Source organism: Acanthochromis polyacanthus, chromosome 7 (genome assembly GCF_021347895.1).
Source record: "Acanthochromis polyacanthus isolate Apoly-LR-REF ecotype Palm Island chromosome 7, KAUST_Apoly_ChrSc, whole genome shotgun sequence".
In the NCBI taxonomy this organism is placed as follows: Eukaryota; Metazoa; Chordata; class Actinopteri; family Pomacentridae; genus Acanthochromis; species Acanthochromis polyacanthus.
This window is the reverse complement of record NC_067119.1, coordinates 39044121-39057267: the sequence shown is the minus strand read 5'-3', so window position 1 is coordinate 39057267 and position 13147 is coordinate 39044121. Positions and strand designations below refer to the sequence as shown.

General features: G+C 40.3%; 1 protein-coding gene across 3 annotated transcripts in view; it reads left to right on the top strand.

Annotated features, from left to right (window-relative positions):
* adgrd2 (adhesion G protein-coupled receptor D2) overlaps window positions 1-13147 on the top strand; it is a 56922-nt gene that overhangs the window by 18008 nt on the left and 25767 nt on the right. For all 3 annotated transcript variants that reach the window (XM_051950529.1, XM_022207346.2, XM_022207347.2), the window contains exons 16-18: window positions 188-341; window positions 9765-9898; window positions 10640-10755. In XM_051950529.1, coding sequence (XP_051806489.1) covers window positions 188-341; window positions 9765-9898; window positions 10640-10755 — 404 coding nt within the window. The remainder of the gene's footprint in view (window positions 1-187; window positions 342-9764; window positions 9899-10639; window positions 10756-13147) is intronic.

Sequence of the window (13147 nt, the reverse complement as noted above, 5' to 3'; positions counted from 1 at the left end):
GACCTCAGACTGTAGCCATCATGAATTTTTAAAACTTAAATATCAATACTACTATAGCATCACTGTTTTGAATTCAGAATGTTTGCTCCACTTCTGTTAAGACTTACAGTAATAAACTTTCATCCAGCACACACTATGACCCAGCCCACAAATCATCTTTAACTTTTTTGTTTCTTGAATACTGCAGGCAGCATGTTTCCTGGTGACTGTACTACTCCACCTCTTCTTCATGGCCTCCTTCTCTTGGATGCTGGTGGAGGGCCTGCTGCTTTGGAGCAAAGTTGTGTCCGTTAACATCAGTGAAGACCACAGGATGAAGCTCTACTACATCATTGGTTGGGGTAAACTCTCAATTTTACTGGCTTGTCATCTTGTCATTTGACTTATAACCAAAACAGAGTTTGGAGAGATACTGATCCATGCCAAATATACCTGAAAGTTTGGGATAGCTTGTCCAGCACCTCTTCTCTCAGTTGAATTGCTCTCAAAGTGTTCCAGTGCATCACAAAACTTTCGTTAGACGTCCAAACTAGCCATTGTTGAAGTAAAGCCAGGACAGATTCAGCTGCTTATTTCTCATCTCATATGCTTTCAGAAATATTTCTGTGGTGAGTGGAGCGTGGGGACAAAATAGACAAAAATGTCTAGAGGCAGGCGTGAATTCACCCAACAACTTAAAATAGTTACCGACAATGCCACCTTGGTACTTATAATGTAGGAATTATTCAACCGCTAATGGTCACCTTAAAAGCGCACAAGTTCCCTACACATTTAAGGCTGGAGACGTGGTTCACTTACAGTTCAAAAAGTTTATTAACCAATTAAAATTCCAATTAAATCAAATATACTAAAACAGGGAAGGGGAAAGCAACAGGGTAGAGGCTGGCTTACCAAGTGGAAAGTGTCAACGGGGGAAGGAGTAGATCTCAAGGGAAGGGGACCAGGTGAAAAAGACACTGCACACATGTGAAGGACAAACCAAAAAAAACACAAAAACCCAAGGTTCACGAGCCAAACAAGGAAGGGGTACCGCCACTGCAGACATCACCACAGGTGCTCAGCTTCTGAAAATAAAAATAACACAATTAGTGGGGACACTTGAACAACAACAACAAAAAAAATTAAAGCTGCAAGCAGCGTTGGTCAGGTCCTCGCATCCGAGCGGCCCAGCTGGCCCACACATGTCCACCAGGTGTTGCTAAAACTGAAAGTGTAAAGTTTCAGCCAGATTGGACTACGTACAGGCTAGTTACACAGCACTTCCTGTTTCATGGCGAGAATTCCAAAATGCCCGCCAGGTGTCACATGGATATGATTAGGGCCGGACTCTGATGACACTTGTAAAATTTGAAGCAGATTGGAGCATGTAGAGGCTAGTTACACAGCACTTCCAGTTTCATGGCAAGAAATCCAAAATGGCCACCAAGTGTCACATGGATATGATTAGGGCCGGACTCTGATGACACTTGTAAAATTAGAGACAGATTGGAGCATATACAGACTAGTTAGACAGCACTTCCTGTTTCATGGCGAGGCATTCAAAATGGCAGCCAGGTGGCACTATGACTGTCAGTGTATATCGGCCTATGTATGTGACTGTGAATGGATTATGATGACACTTGTAAAATTTGAGACAGATTGGAGCATGTACAGGTCAGTTAGACAGCACTTCCTGTTTCGTGGCGAGGCATTCAAAATGGCCGCCAGGTGGTGCTATGACTCTGAGTGTATATCGACTTATGGATGTGATTGGGGCCGGACTCTGATCACACATGTAAAATTTCAAGCAGTTTGGAGAATGTACAGGCCAGTTAGACAGCACTTGCTGTTTCGTGGCGAGGCATTCAAAATGGCCGCATTCCGTGGGTCGCTATTTCCACACTCTCAGGCTTTTGTGGAGCGTTTTGATAACTTTTGATCACCCATGACTGGAGTACATTCTGGCCAAATTCGACCTCTCTCGATTTTGGTGGGTTTGAGTTTATAGATTTTGAAAATGTCCAAAAATGACAAAATCGTCCAAAATATGAATCATATTTCAAAATGGCTGCATTCCGTGGGTCGCCATGGCCACGCCTTCAGACTTTTGCGAAGCGTTTTGACAACTTTTGATCACCCATGACTGGAATACATCCTCGCCAAATTTCAGCTCTCAGTGTTAGTGTGTTTGAGTTTAAAGCTTTTGAAAATGTCCAAAAATTACAAAATCATCCAAAATATGAATCATATTTCGAAATGGCCGCATTCCGTGGGTCGCCATGGCCGCGACCTCAGACTTTTGCGGAGCATTTTGATAACTCTTGGTCACCCATGACTGGAGTACGTCCTGGCCGAATTTCAGCTCTTGGTGTTAGTGTGTTTGAGTTTATACCTTTTGAAAATGTATAAAAATGACAACTTTGTCCAAAATATGAATCATATTCAAAATGGCCGCATTCTGCTGGTCGCCATGGCCGCGACATCAGACTGTTACGAAACATTTTGAAGACGTTTAATCACCCATGAGTAGTGTACATCTGGACCAAATTTCAGCTCTCCAGGGGTTACACTGTTTGAATTAATAATTTTTGAAAATGTCCAAAAATGACAAAATATGAATCATATTTCAAAATGGCCGCATTCCGTGGGTCGCCATTTCCATTCCCTCAGACTTTTGCGGAGCATTTTGATAACTATTGATAACCCATGACTGGAGTACATCCAGGTCCAGTTTCAGCTCTCTCAGTGCAACACGGTCTCACGGGGATTCGTGAAACTGTCACGTCAGTTTTTGTTTCGGTTTCGTGCGCACCAACACGATGTCGTCATGTTTATCGTGCCGCTCACCACGAGCGAAACCCGCTGTGGTAATCACATCTGAAAGTGGTTTATACCGGCGGATTCATGACGATCTAAGCTGTCCATCGGCGTTTGCGGCCGCCGCCGCGGCCGCCATTGCGGCCGGATGTCTGGCGGCGGCGGCGGCGGCGGCGGCGGCGGCGGCGGCGGCCGCAAACGCCGATGGACAGCTTAAATCGTCATGAATCCGCCGAATTTGCATAGGAATTTAAAGAATGTCCGGCGGCCGAAGCGGCGGCCGCAGTGGCGGCCGCAAACGCCGATGGACAGCTTAGATCGTCATGAATCCGCCGGTATAAACCACTTTCAGATGTGATTACCACAGCGGGTTTCGCTCGTGGTGAGCGGCACGAAAAACATGACGACATCGTGTTGGTGCGCACGAAACCGAAACAAAAACTGACGTGACAGTTTCACGAATCCCCGTGAGACCAGGCTGCTCAGTGTTAGTGTGTTTGAGTTTATAGCTTTTGAAAAGTGTCCAAAAATGACACAAAACTGTCCAAAATATGAGTCATAATTCAAAATGGCTTACTTCCTGTTGGATTATGGGTAATGGTCCAAGAGGCTTTTTTGTGCGTCTTGACGAGTTGCATATGTGTACCGAATTTCAGAAGTCTAGGTCAAACGCTGTCCGGGGGCTGAATTTTCTTAATTTTGTAGGGGGTGCTGTTGAGCCATTTTGGCACCCACACATTTCATTACGCTGAAATATCAAATTTTTCACTGGTCCTGGTGTCTGCGGCAATTTTCATGCGTTTTCGTGTATGTTAAGGGTGTCAAAAATGCCAATTTCCCGTCTATTGAAAAAAAAAATGTCTAGTGTTTCAAGAATAAGTTAGGGAGGGGTTTGCAGACCCTATTAACAGTTCCTAGGGTGTCAATGGGTCGGTCCTTGATAATTCTTCGGGTTAAAAAAGGTAACTTCCTACAATTAAACCAGACATTTAACATGTGTATACCAGATCCTATCCCAAATGAACCATGCATAGCACGATTAGCAGTGACCTACCCGCAGCAACTTGAACGCTGTTGTTGAACGCTCCAGTCTAACGCCTAAAATGTTTGAAGCCGGCAGCCAACACAACAAAACAACCGAAATTGGAGCAATTGGAAGGGGTGTGGCCTCAGCCTCCAAGAGTAAGAGAGAGGGTGAAGAGAGATAGCCTCTAGTTTATATACTATGTCAGCGAGACACGATTGGCTGGCAACCCACAGTGATTTTAGAGCAGAACTCTCCTGCTACATTTCTTTCCGAACAGTTTTTTGTGATAAAAGAGAAAGTTTGCAACGGAGCTGTCATGTTGATCTACTGGGCTGGAGTGTTCATCAGGGTTACCAGTGTGCCAGAAATCAGGGAACTGAGAAAGGAGTGATTAAATGCATTATTTTTTTGTAATTAATTAATCGTAATAAATGCGTTAAAATCCCAGCCCTAAATAATAATAATAAACAAAACTGAAAATAAGTAAAAACGTTAGCCACATTAGCTACATAATGTGCTAGCAAGAGTATCTTCCTATTGCTATGGAGGCATTGACATCAACAATAAGGGTAGTTCGCTGCATGTTTAGATGCTGGGAAGACATTTTAGAGTTGGTGGAAGCACATGTGAGTAAGTAAACCAGCTGGACTGTGAGGAAGCTGCTCATTCTAAATGGTCCACATGGAATTTCTAGCTTGTTGGCTATTGGTTCTTTAGATTCTATATACAAAAGTAAAAATTAAAAAAAAAAAAAAATGTACTGGTTTCGGAAGGTTGTCTACTTGAGAGGGCATGAAGAATATCTATTGAAGCTTCTTCATATTTTTACAGCTTTTCCACCTTAAGTTTGGCCTATAAAACATTTTAAGAAAACAATAAAAACAGATTCTGACAATTTGAGGCCTGTCCTCATAACAACATGCAGTAATTAAAGTAGAATAACCATCTTGATATCTCAAGATTCAATCATATAAAAATGAAAATCCCAAACAATGTTCTAAAACTAAAAGTTTGCTTTCATCACTGTTTGTGTTTCACTTAGAAACAAGACACCAAACAAGTGATGCTCTTTTGAAAGCTGTTTGAAATTTGTCAGATCGGGTTGAAGAACAACAGCATGCACATAAGACAACTTTTAAGTAGAGAAAGCCTGACAAATGACTCTGCCTCTGAAGTGTTACAGCGCAGTTTTCTCGAAGGACATTGCAATAATCTCATTAAATGTTCATATTTACAGTTATATGTTCAGCTATCTCACAGCTTCCTTGGACAGTGCTAACACTGGACCACCATGCCACCCAGACATGCAATTCAATTCAATTAAATTTTATTTATATAGCATCAATTACAATCAAATTGTCTCAAGATGCTTTACAGAACCCATATGCCTGACCCCCAGAGCAAGCCCAAAGTCGACAGTGGCAAGGAAAACACAGTACGAAACATGCACTGTACAAATAAATAATGCCAAATCACAGCTTGCACACTTTATATTTACCTTGTAAACATCTTAATATGGTGTTTTTTTATTATGGTAGAAGATGTATCATGAGTAAAATAAGCTTCTTCCAGCGTTTAATCTGTAACAAACCTGAGGAGCTATTACTGTCAGGGTGGGACTTTCTGTATCATTATTCTTCTTCAGAATCAGAATCATTTCAGGGTAAGAGGGGTATACAATCATGGAAAAAATAATCAGACCACCCTTGTTTTCTCCAATTTCTTTTTCATTTAAATGCTTGGTGAAATTAAAGGTACATTTCGACAAATATAATGAGAACAACAAAAATAGTTCATAGAGTTTCATTTAAGAGCTGATATCTAAGACATTTCCCATGGTTTTCTTGATAATAAGCAAAATCACTTTGGTTCTTACATCAATAGCTATGGCATTGTATTGTTAAGAACAACTTTTAGGCTTTCCATGTTTTCTTTTCTGTCTGTTTCAGTCACATAATACACACACGCGATTTAGTACTTGATTTCATAACCCTTGTTTTTGATGACTGCAGCTATGCATTTAGGCATGCTCTCCACCAGCTTCTGACATTGTTCTGCTGTCATTTCTGTTGCACAAATTCTTTGTCTTTGGGCTTGTGGTTCTCAAATTTGCATTTGATGATTTTCCACAGGTTTTCATTTGGATTTAGAGCTGGTGATTGAGCAGGCCGAGGCATGGTTCCAGTGTTCTGGTTCTCCATTCAGGCTAATTCATAGAAAAATACAGTCCACAGCAGTGACGTGGAAACTAGATGATGATGGGGGATTGAATAAAAACATTGAAATATTAACACAAAAACTTGGCAATTTCAATAACAAGCCCTTGGTGGTTATGGAGTCACAGGAGTGCCAAATCAAAATATAAATACATAAATAAATAAATAAATGTGGAAATATAAAGAGAAATAAATAAATAAATAAATGTAGAAACATAAAGAAAAATAAATATGGAAATATAAAGAGAAATAAATAAATAAATAAAAGGGAAAAAACAGAAAATGTAAAAGCAAAGACAAAATTTTCCTTTTTATTTATTTATTTATTTCTCTTTATATTTCCACATTTATTTATTTATGTATTTATTTAGTATTTATTTATATTTTGATTTGGCACTCCTGTGACTCCATAGTGGTGTTATAGTCAGAGCCATGTAGAAAGAGGGTAAGCACTTATCTTGTCTTATAGGATTTCTCCTTGAGATTTTTGATGTGATTTCATGCTTAACATATAACACTGTATGTTAGAGCTGGAGCCAGTAAGCCCTTTTATTACTGATAATCACCAGACTCCAGTCTAACGTCAGTTTTGCAATGCCTGGAGTGGAACTAAATATATAAAGGAAATATATTAACAGCTCTTCAGATGTTAAAAAATCTCTGAGCTTCTCATAGAGAGTGGTAGAATGTATTCTACTCTAGGCTACCATGTTTTTAAAAAGTACAATGTTCAGAAAATGCTGACGTTAGAGACATGCAGACGTAAAAACATGGATTTCAGGTGAGGCAACTACATGAATAGAGTATTGCAGGGATTGTCAGTATAGCTTTGCAGTCTTTGTATTTTTCCAACTGTATCTGGGCGATATTTTATCCTACTTCTTTTGCACATTAGACCACAACAGCCTTTTCCTTCTATAAAGATGATTTTGGATGTGACTTTTTTGTATGGACGAGAGGCAGCCATCTCCATTCTGTCAAGTCCCAATGAACTGAGGAAACCTGCTGTAGCCTGGAAGGTACAGGATATTAAAATATGAACACAGCAGCTAATATAGTGCGATGAGAGGATGAAGATGATTTGAACAATCTGAACACATTCAACAATTTCCTTTAATCTTAATGTGGCAACATAAAATTGTTCCTACCAGTAATTCAATACAAACAACAAATGCTGTCATGCTGGAGATTTTCAGCCTCACCAAAACAGTGACCAAGTCCTAGAATTACTTCTTAAAACATGTGTGTGTGTGTGTGTGTGTGTGTGTGTGTGTGTGTGTGTGTGTGTGTGTGTTTGTGTGTGTATGTGTGTGTGTGTGCGAAGCTCCAGACTCTTAAACACTTTGAAGCAGTTTCTAGGCAGTGTTTTTTCTTTTATCGAAGGCTCATTTTTCACAACAATATAAATTCCTGCACCTCCATGGAAACAGCACAACCACAGCTAGAAGGTGAGAGAACTCAGAGAACTCACAAATGTCATTTGTGCAGTATAATACAGTTAAATGCCAAGAATCCTGACAAAAAAAGGAAGTAAACAAAAGTTAACTTCCTTAGAATTTTTTAAAACTGAATAACATTTTTCCGATGGTCCACAGGTGTTACCAATACTGGATAAAATGATGACTGCATACGAGAGATACTTTGCCACTTGTATTTTTGTAACATCTATTACTCGGGAAAGATATTTCACCATGTTGAATTTATCTTTCAGAACTCACTGAATATTCTAAAGCCATGCCGCATTCATTTTATTGATCAATACATTCTCTTTCCCCTCAGTTTCTGTAATTTGTTTCCATGCTTGTCTCCTCCCTGCTCTGTGTAAATACAACCTGCATTTTATCTGAATAATCGCCTGAATTTTTGTCATGTAACTGTTGGTCACAGCTGAGTTACTAATGGCTTCTCAGTAGCTCTGTGGAGCACAGAACTGTTTTTTGAACAGTCTGCTGCAAGGAGCTAATTTTCAGTGGTGAGTACTTCTTATTTTTATGAAATATCCCAAATTTAAGATCACATTTGTTTTATTTTTTTTGCAATAGAACTGCACATGATTAGTTTAAATAATCTGAAAATCTGAGAATTCTTTGTGTTTTAAGAATTTCTTGCTCTGACATATTATGTCATTTTGGCAATATTTAGGAGAGTTTTTTGTGTCATTTTAGTGACGTTTATATGGGTGTGGGATATGGTATACAAAAGATGGGTGTATTGAACATAACATTTTGAATCTGACTGGAGAAGCCAACGACATTATGCACAGTAATATGGCATCGCAACCAGAGCCCCCTGCTGGTTGCTAGAAACAATGCAAGTATATGGCACCTCTGCTTTAGCTTCGCTTTTCAGACCAAGAAGCTACGTCTCTCTTTTTTATGTAACTTCAGGTCTTGCTTTAGCAAAAAAGGTGAGCAACATGTTAAAGAACAAGAGCATGCTAAGCCAACCCGGTCTCACGGGGATTCGTGAAACTGTCACGTAAGTTTTAGTTTCGGTTTCGTGCGCACCAACACGATTTCGTCATGTTTTTCGTGCCGCTCACCACGAAATGTTTTTCGCTGTGGTAATCACATCTGAAAGTGGTTTATACTGGCGGATTCATGACGATCTAAGCTGTCCATCGGCGTATACTGCTTGTGTGATCGTGTTTGCGGCCGCCGGCCGCCGGACATTCTTGAAATTCCTATGCAAATTGGTAAGTGTACCACCGGCTTATGGTTAGGTTATGGTTATGGTTATGGTTATGGTTAGGGTTAGGGTTATGGTTAGGGTTATGTTTAGGGACGATGTCATGCAAAATATAGCGTTGGATTCGCCACGGTTTTACATTAAAAATATAATATACACATTCTTTTGAAATACGTTCTGAGTGGCACGAAAAGTCCGCCGTTTAAAATATATTGGTGTGCATTTCGTGGTGAGCGGCACGAAAAACATGACGAAATCGTGTTGGTGCGCACGAAGCCGAAACAAAAATTTACGTGACAGTTTCACGAATCCTCGTGAGATCGGGCTGGCTAAGCTGATGAGTAGAGAATCATGCAGGACACATTTATTGTTGTACTGCTGGACTGGAATCACTTAGCCTCTCATGTCACTTTAGTCCAAGGTTAGCTTCCAAGATGATGCACTGGAAAATACCATCCCACTTGTGTGCACTGCATTCTGCACAAACATGAAAATAGAGCCTATAAAATGCATAAAATAAAATAAAAAGTATTATATTGTGGCTTGTAATGCTCCTCAGACGATGAGCCCTGACGCAGTGACACTGTTCCTGATGACTCCTAATGGTCCCTGACCTTTAATGAACATTGCACTTTATTTATCTAATAACACTTCACTGACCTTATATCAACACCTAAAACGCATCATTGTATGATGGTATGCTGCATTGCAACCTTAACCCAGATTTTTTTTGAACAATCATCCTGCAGCTGCTGCTGGTCATGTTCCCAAATCCATCTGTGAGTTTGTGTTATGTCGCATGATGACCTGAGAACAGACAAACACTCAGTCTTCAGGTGCTCCTCTCATCTCCTCATGTAGATGTGCTGAATGTTACCACTTAGACTAAACACAGGGAGAAGACGGAACAGACCAAATATTCAGTTCAGCAGACACTGCAGCAGTCACTGTTGCATAAATATGTGTTTAAACATGCTGCTTCTGTTGCTGTCATACCACTACGACAGCTCATTTTGTGTTATTGAATTGTTTTTCAGGACTACCTGTTCTGATAGTTGGCGTAACATTGGCGATATCAGCGGACAAGTACAAGGCGGATGATCACTGTTGGCTAAATGTGAAGACTGACACAATCTGGGCCTTTGTGGGACCTGTTATATTTGTCTTAGCGGTATGTAATCCTACTGTCATCCTTATATTTACTAATAAGTACTATCTTTATGAGTGATGCAGCTGTGTCGAGGAGACTTACTCTTTACATTTAGACAACCACTGTGTTATGTCTTCTGTCGTGTTTGTTTTTACATTTTAAAACTTTATGACAAATATACAAACATAGGACGAAGAGGCACAAAATAGGAGACAAACACTATTGTTATCAGGGAAAGACAGTAATGGCTCGCCATAAACATAAAACAGGCTGCTAGCTAGGCAAATATGGACGTAAACAACACTAGTTTTAAAATATTCAAAATGGCTTTGCAAATATTGTGTGATGAAGGGAATGTATTTCACTTTCTTGCTAATCCCCAGAGATACACACAGTGCATGTTGGTACTGCTGAGTAAAACCTGACTTACTCACAGGATAATTTGCAAGACACAAACAATAAGTGACATAATCCCAGCTTTACCACAAACATTCTAAAATCACATCCTAAAGTCACAGAAGATCATAGGAATGAGCTTTTCCTTTCTCTGTGTTCAGTTTTATCCATCTCAGAAAGAGTAGGAGCGGTGAAAACTGAAATAATGCACATACATCACTGAGTACGGTAGGCTACTTGATTTTCTGCAGCCTGAGTGGGGAACATTTCTTTCCTCTTCATGTGAGCTTAAGGCCAAGTGGATCTGCAGCAGCACGTCTTGTGTTAGCTGGAGGCCATGTTGATGCTGTTGTCCTCTGCCTGCAGGTCAATGCAGTTGTGCTGTGTCGGGTTGTCATGGTGACTGTTTCCAGTGCTCGTCGTCGTGCTAAGATGCTCAGTCCAAGCTCAGCATCAAAGATGCAGACCTTTGACCTCACCTGGTGAGATACAATGGTTCCTCTACCTCTCTCTGTCTTTGTCTCTCCACCTCTCTGTGCAGCTGCTTTTTGTGTACTCCCTTTCATAAATCTTTTTTGCTCATGTGCCCACGCTCCCTCTCACGTACACACACACAGCAGTACTATCTTTCTCTCCATAGTCAATAGAGACAGTGTGAGAGATTGGGAGTTTACTGTGGGAGTTGTAGGAGCATATCAGCGTAACACCTGGTCCCAGCGTGTGTGTGTGTGTGTGTGTGTGTGTGTGTGTGTGTGTGTGTGTGTGTGTGTGTGTGTGTGTGTGTGTGTGTGTGTCTGTGTGTGTGTGTGTGTGTGTGTGTGTGTGTGTGTGTGTGTGTGTGTGTGTGTGTGTGTGTCTGTAATAGAATCCATCTGGCTAGTTTTAGTTTTCACTGTCAGAACTGTGGTTCTCAAACTTGTTCTCCAAAGGGACACATCTGACTTTTATTAAGGGTCAGAGGTCCTCAAAGATTTTTGATAATAACATAATATCACCAAATTTTTATGCAACATACATTTAACCTCAAGATAATTAAAATAGTCAAAACACCTTTGAGTACAGTGGTAGAAATTGCACTGTTTGTCTGAATATAGTTGCAAGGTACATAAAATGCAGTTTAATTAGTGGCTTGTAAAAGAAACTGCTGTGCAGAATATACAGATAGAAAGAAATAAACATGCATGTCAAGTCACCCTGAACTCTGATGCACGAGTACAGCAAAAAAGTGAAGCAGACAGTTCATAGTTATTTCTTACTAACATTCACAGTAACTGTAAAAGTTGTGTACTGGAGAAATTGAGACGGTCTGTGTGCACAATTTTGGATCAGAGAGCAAATTCTCTGAATGTAATGTGTGCGTGAGCTCGACAGATAGAACACATAACGCTTTTCAGTTAATGTTGACAACGCCAGTGATACGAAGCAAGCCGCATTAAAACCACATTCATCTGAGGACAGGATCACTGTCAGTAATCTCCAGCCACACTACATATTCCACATAACTAACAATTGACTGATTAATAGAAAATGTATTAGAATAGAATAATGTTGCACTTGACTGTACTAGAGCCTTTTCATAACATGAGGTATGGGATGAATCTGGCTTGACATCCCATTCAGTCTGTATGTCACGAGGATTCGTGAAACTGTCACGTAAGTTTTAGTTTCGGTTTCGTGCGCACCAACACGATTTCGTCATGTTTTTCGTGCCGCTCACCACGAAATGCGCACCAATGTATTTTAAACGGCGGACTTTTCGTGCCACTCAGAACGTATTTCAAAAGAATGTGTATATTATATTTTTAATGTAAAACCGTGGCGAATCCAACGCTATATTTTGCATGACATCGTCCCTAAACATAACCCTAACCATAACCCTAACCATAACCTAACCATAAGCCGGTGGTACACTTACCAATTTGCATAGGAATTTCAAGAATGTCCGGCGGCCGCAAACGCGATCACACAAGCAGTATACGCCGATGGACAGCTTAGATCGTCATGAATCCGCCGGTATAAACCACTTTCAGATGTGATTACCACAGCGAAAAACATTTCGTGGTGAGCGGCATGAAAAACATGACGAAATCGTGTTGGTGCGCACGAAACCGAAACTAAAACTTACGTGACAGTTTCACGAATCCCCGTGAGACCGGGTTGGTCTGGACTTTGAGAAGCAATGTTTTAAAATATCACATGTCAGTCATGAGGACACTCTCAAGGCTTTCATGGAACACATATACACTTAGGCACTCTTCATCTTTGTTAAAGAGCCTACAAAGAACACAGTTCTGACTCACCACAGAGTCCATTCATGGTCTCCACTGTGTTAGTCCAGCTCTCACTATTTTCTGAGTCCCCTGCCCTGTCTGTGACATTAAAGCCTTAAATCTAATGATTCCTCCTGAACTCAGAATTTTCTCAACATGTAGTATGAATGTACTGACTCAAACAAAGTGACATAGGGGGTACACACAAGATACTACCAGCATCAAATGAAAGTTGTTGAAACTGAAATAACACAATACAACAGTGATGTGAAGTGAGCACTTAGGAGGAATTAACACGAGTATTAAACCAAAGTAGCATACCTAAAGGTTCCTCTAAGCATAAGCTCATTTGCCAACCACAGTGGCACAAGATGTGATACAAAGAGGAAACCAAGCCACAACAAAACTCATGCAAGAACTTTAAAAATCAGCTGTTGTTCTACCAAAGCTACTAGGCCAAACTTAGTTTAGAAAGACAAACCACAGTACAGCCATGGCCATAAGTTTGGACACAAGTACCATGACGCTTGTGAATCTTAGAAAATACCACAAAATTGTCACTTACAATACAGTACACAACTCCTGAGAACTATATTAAGTTTCA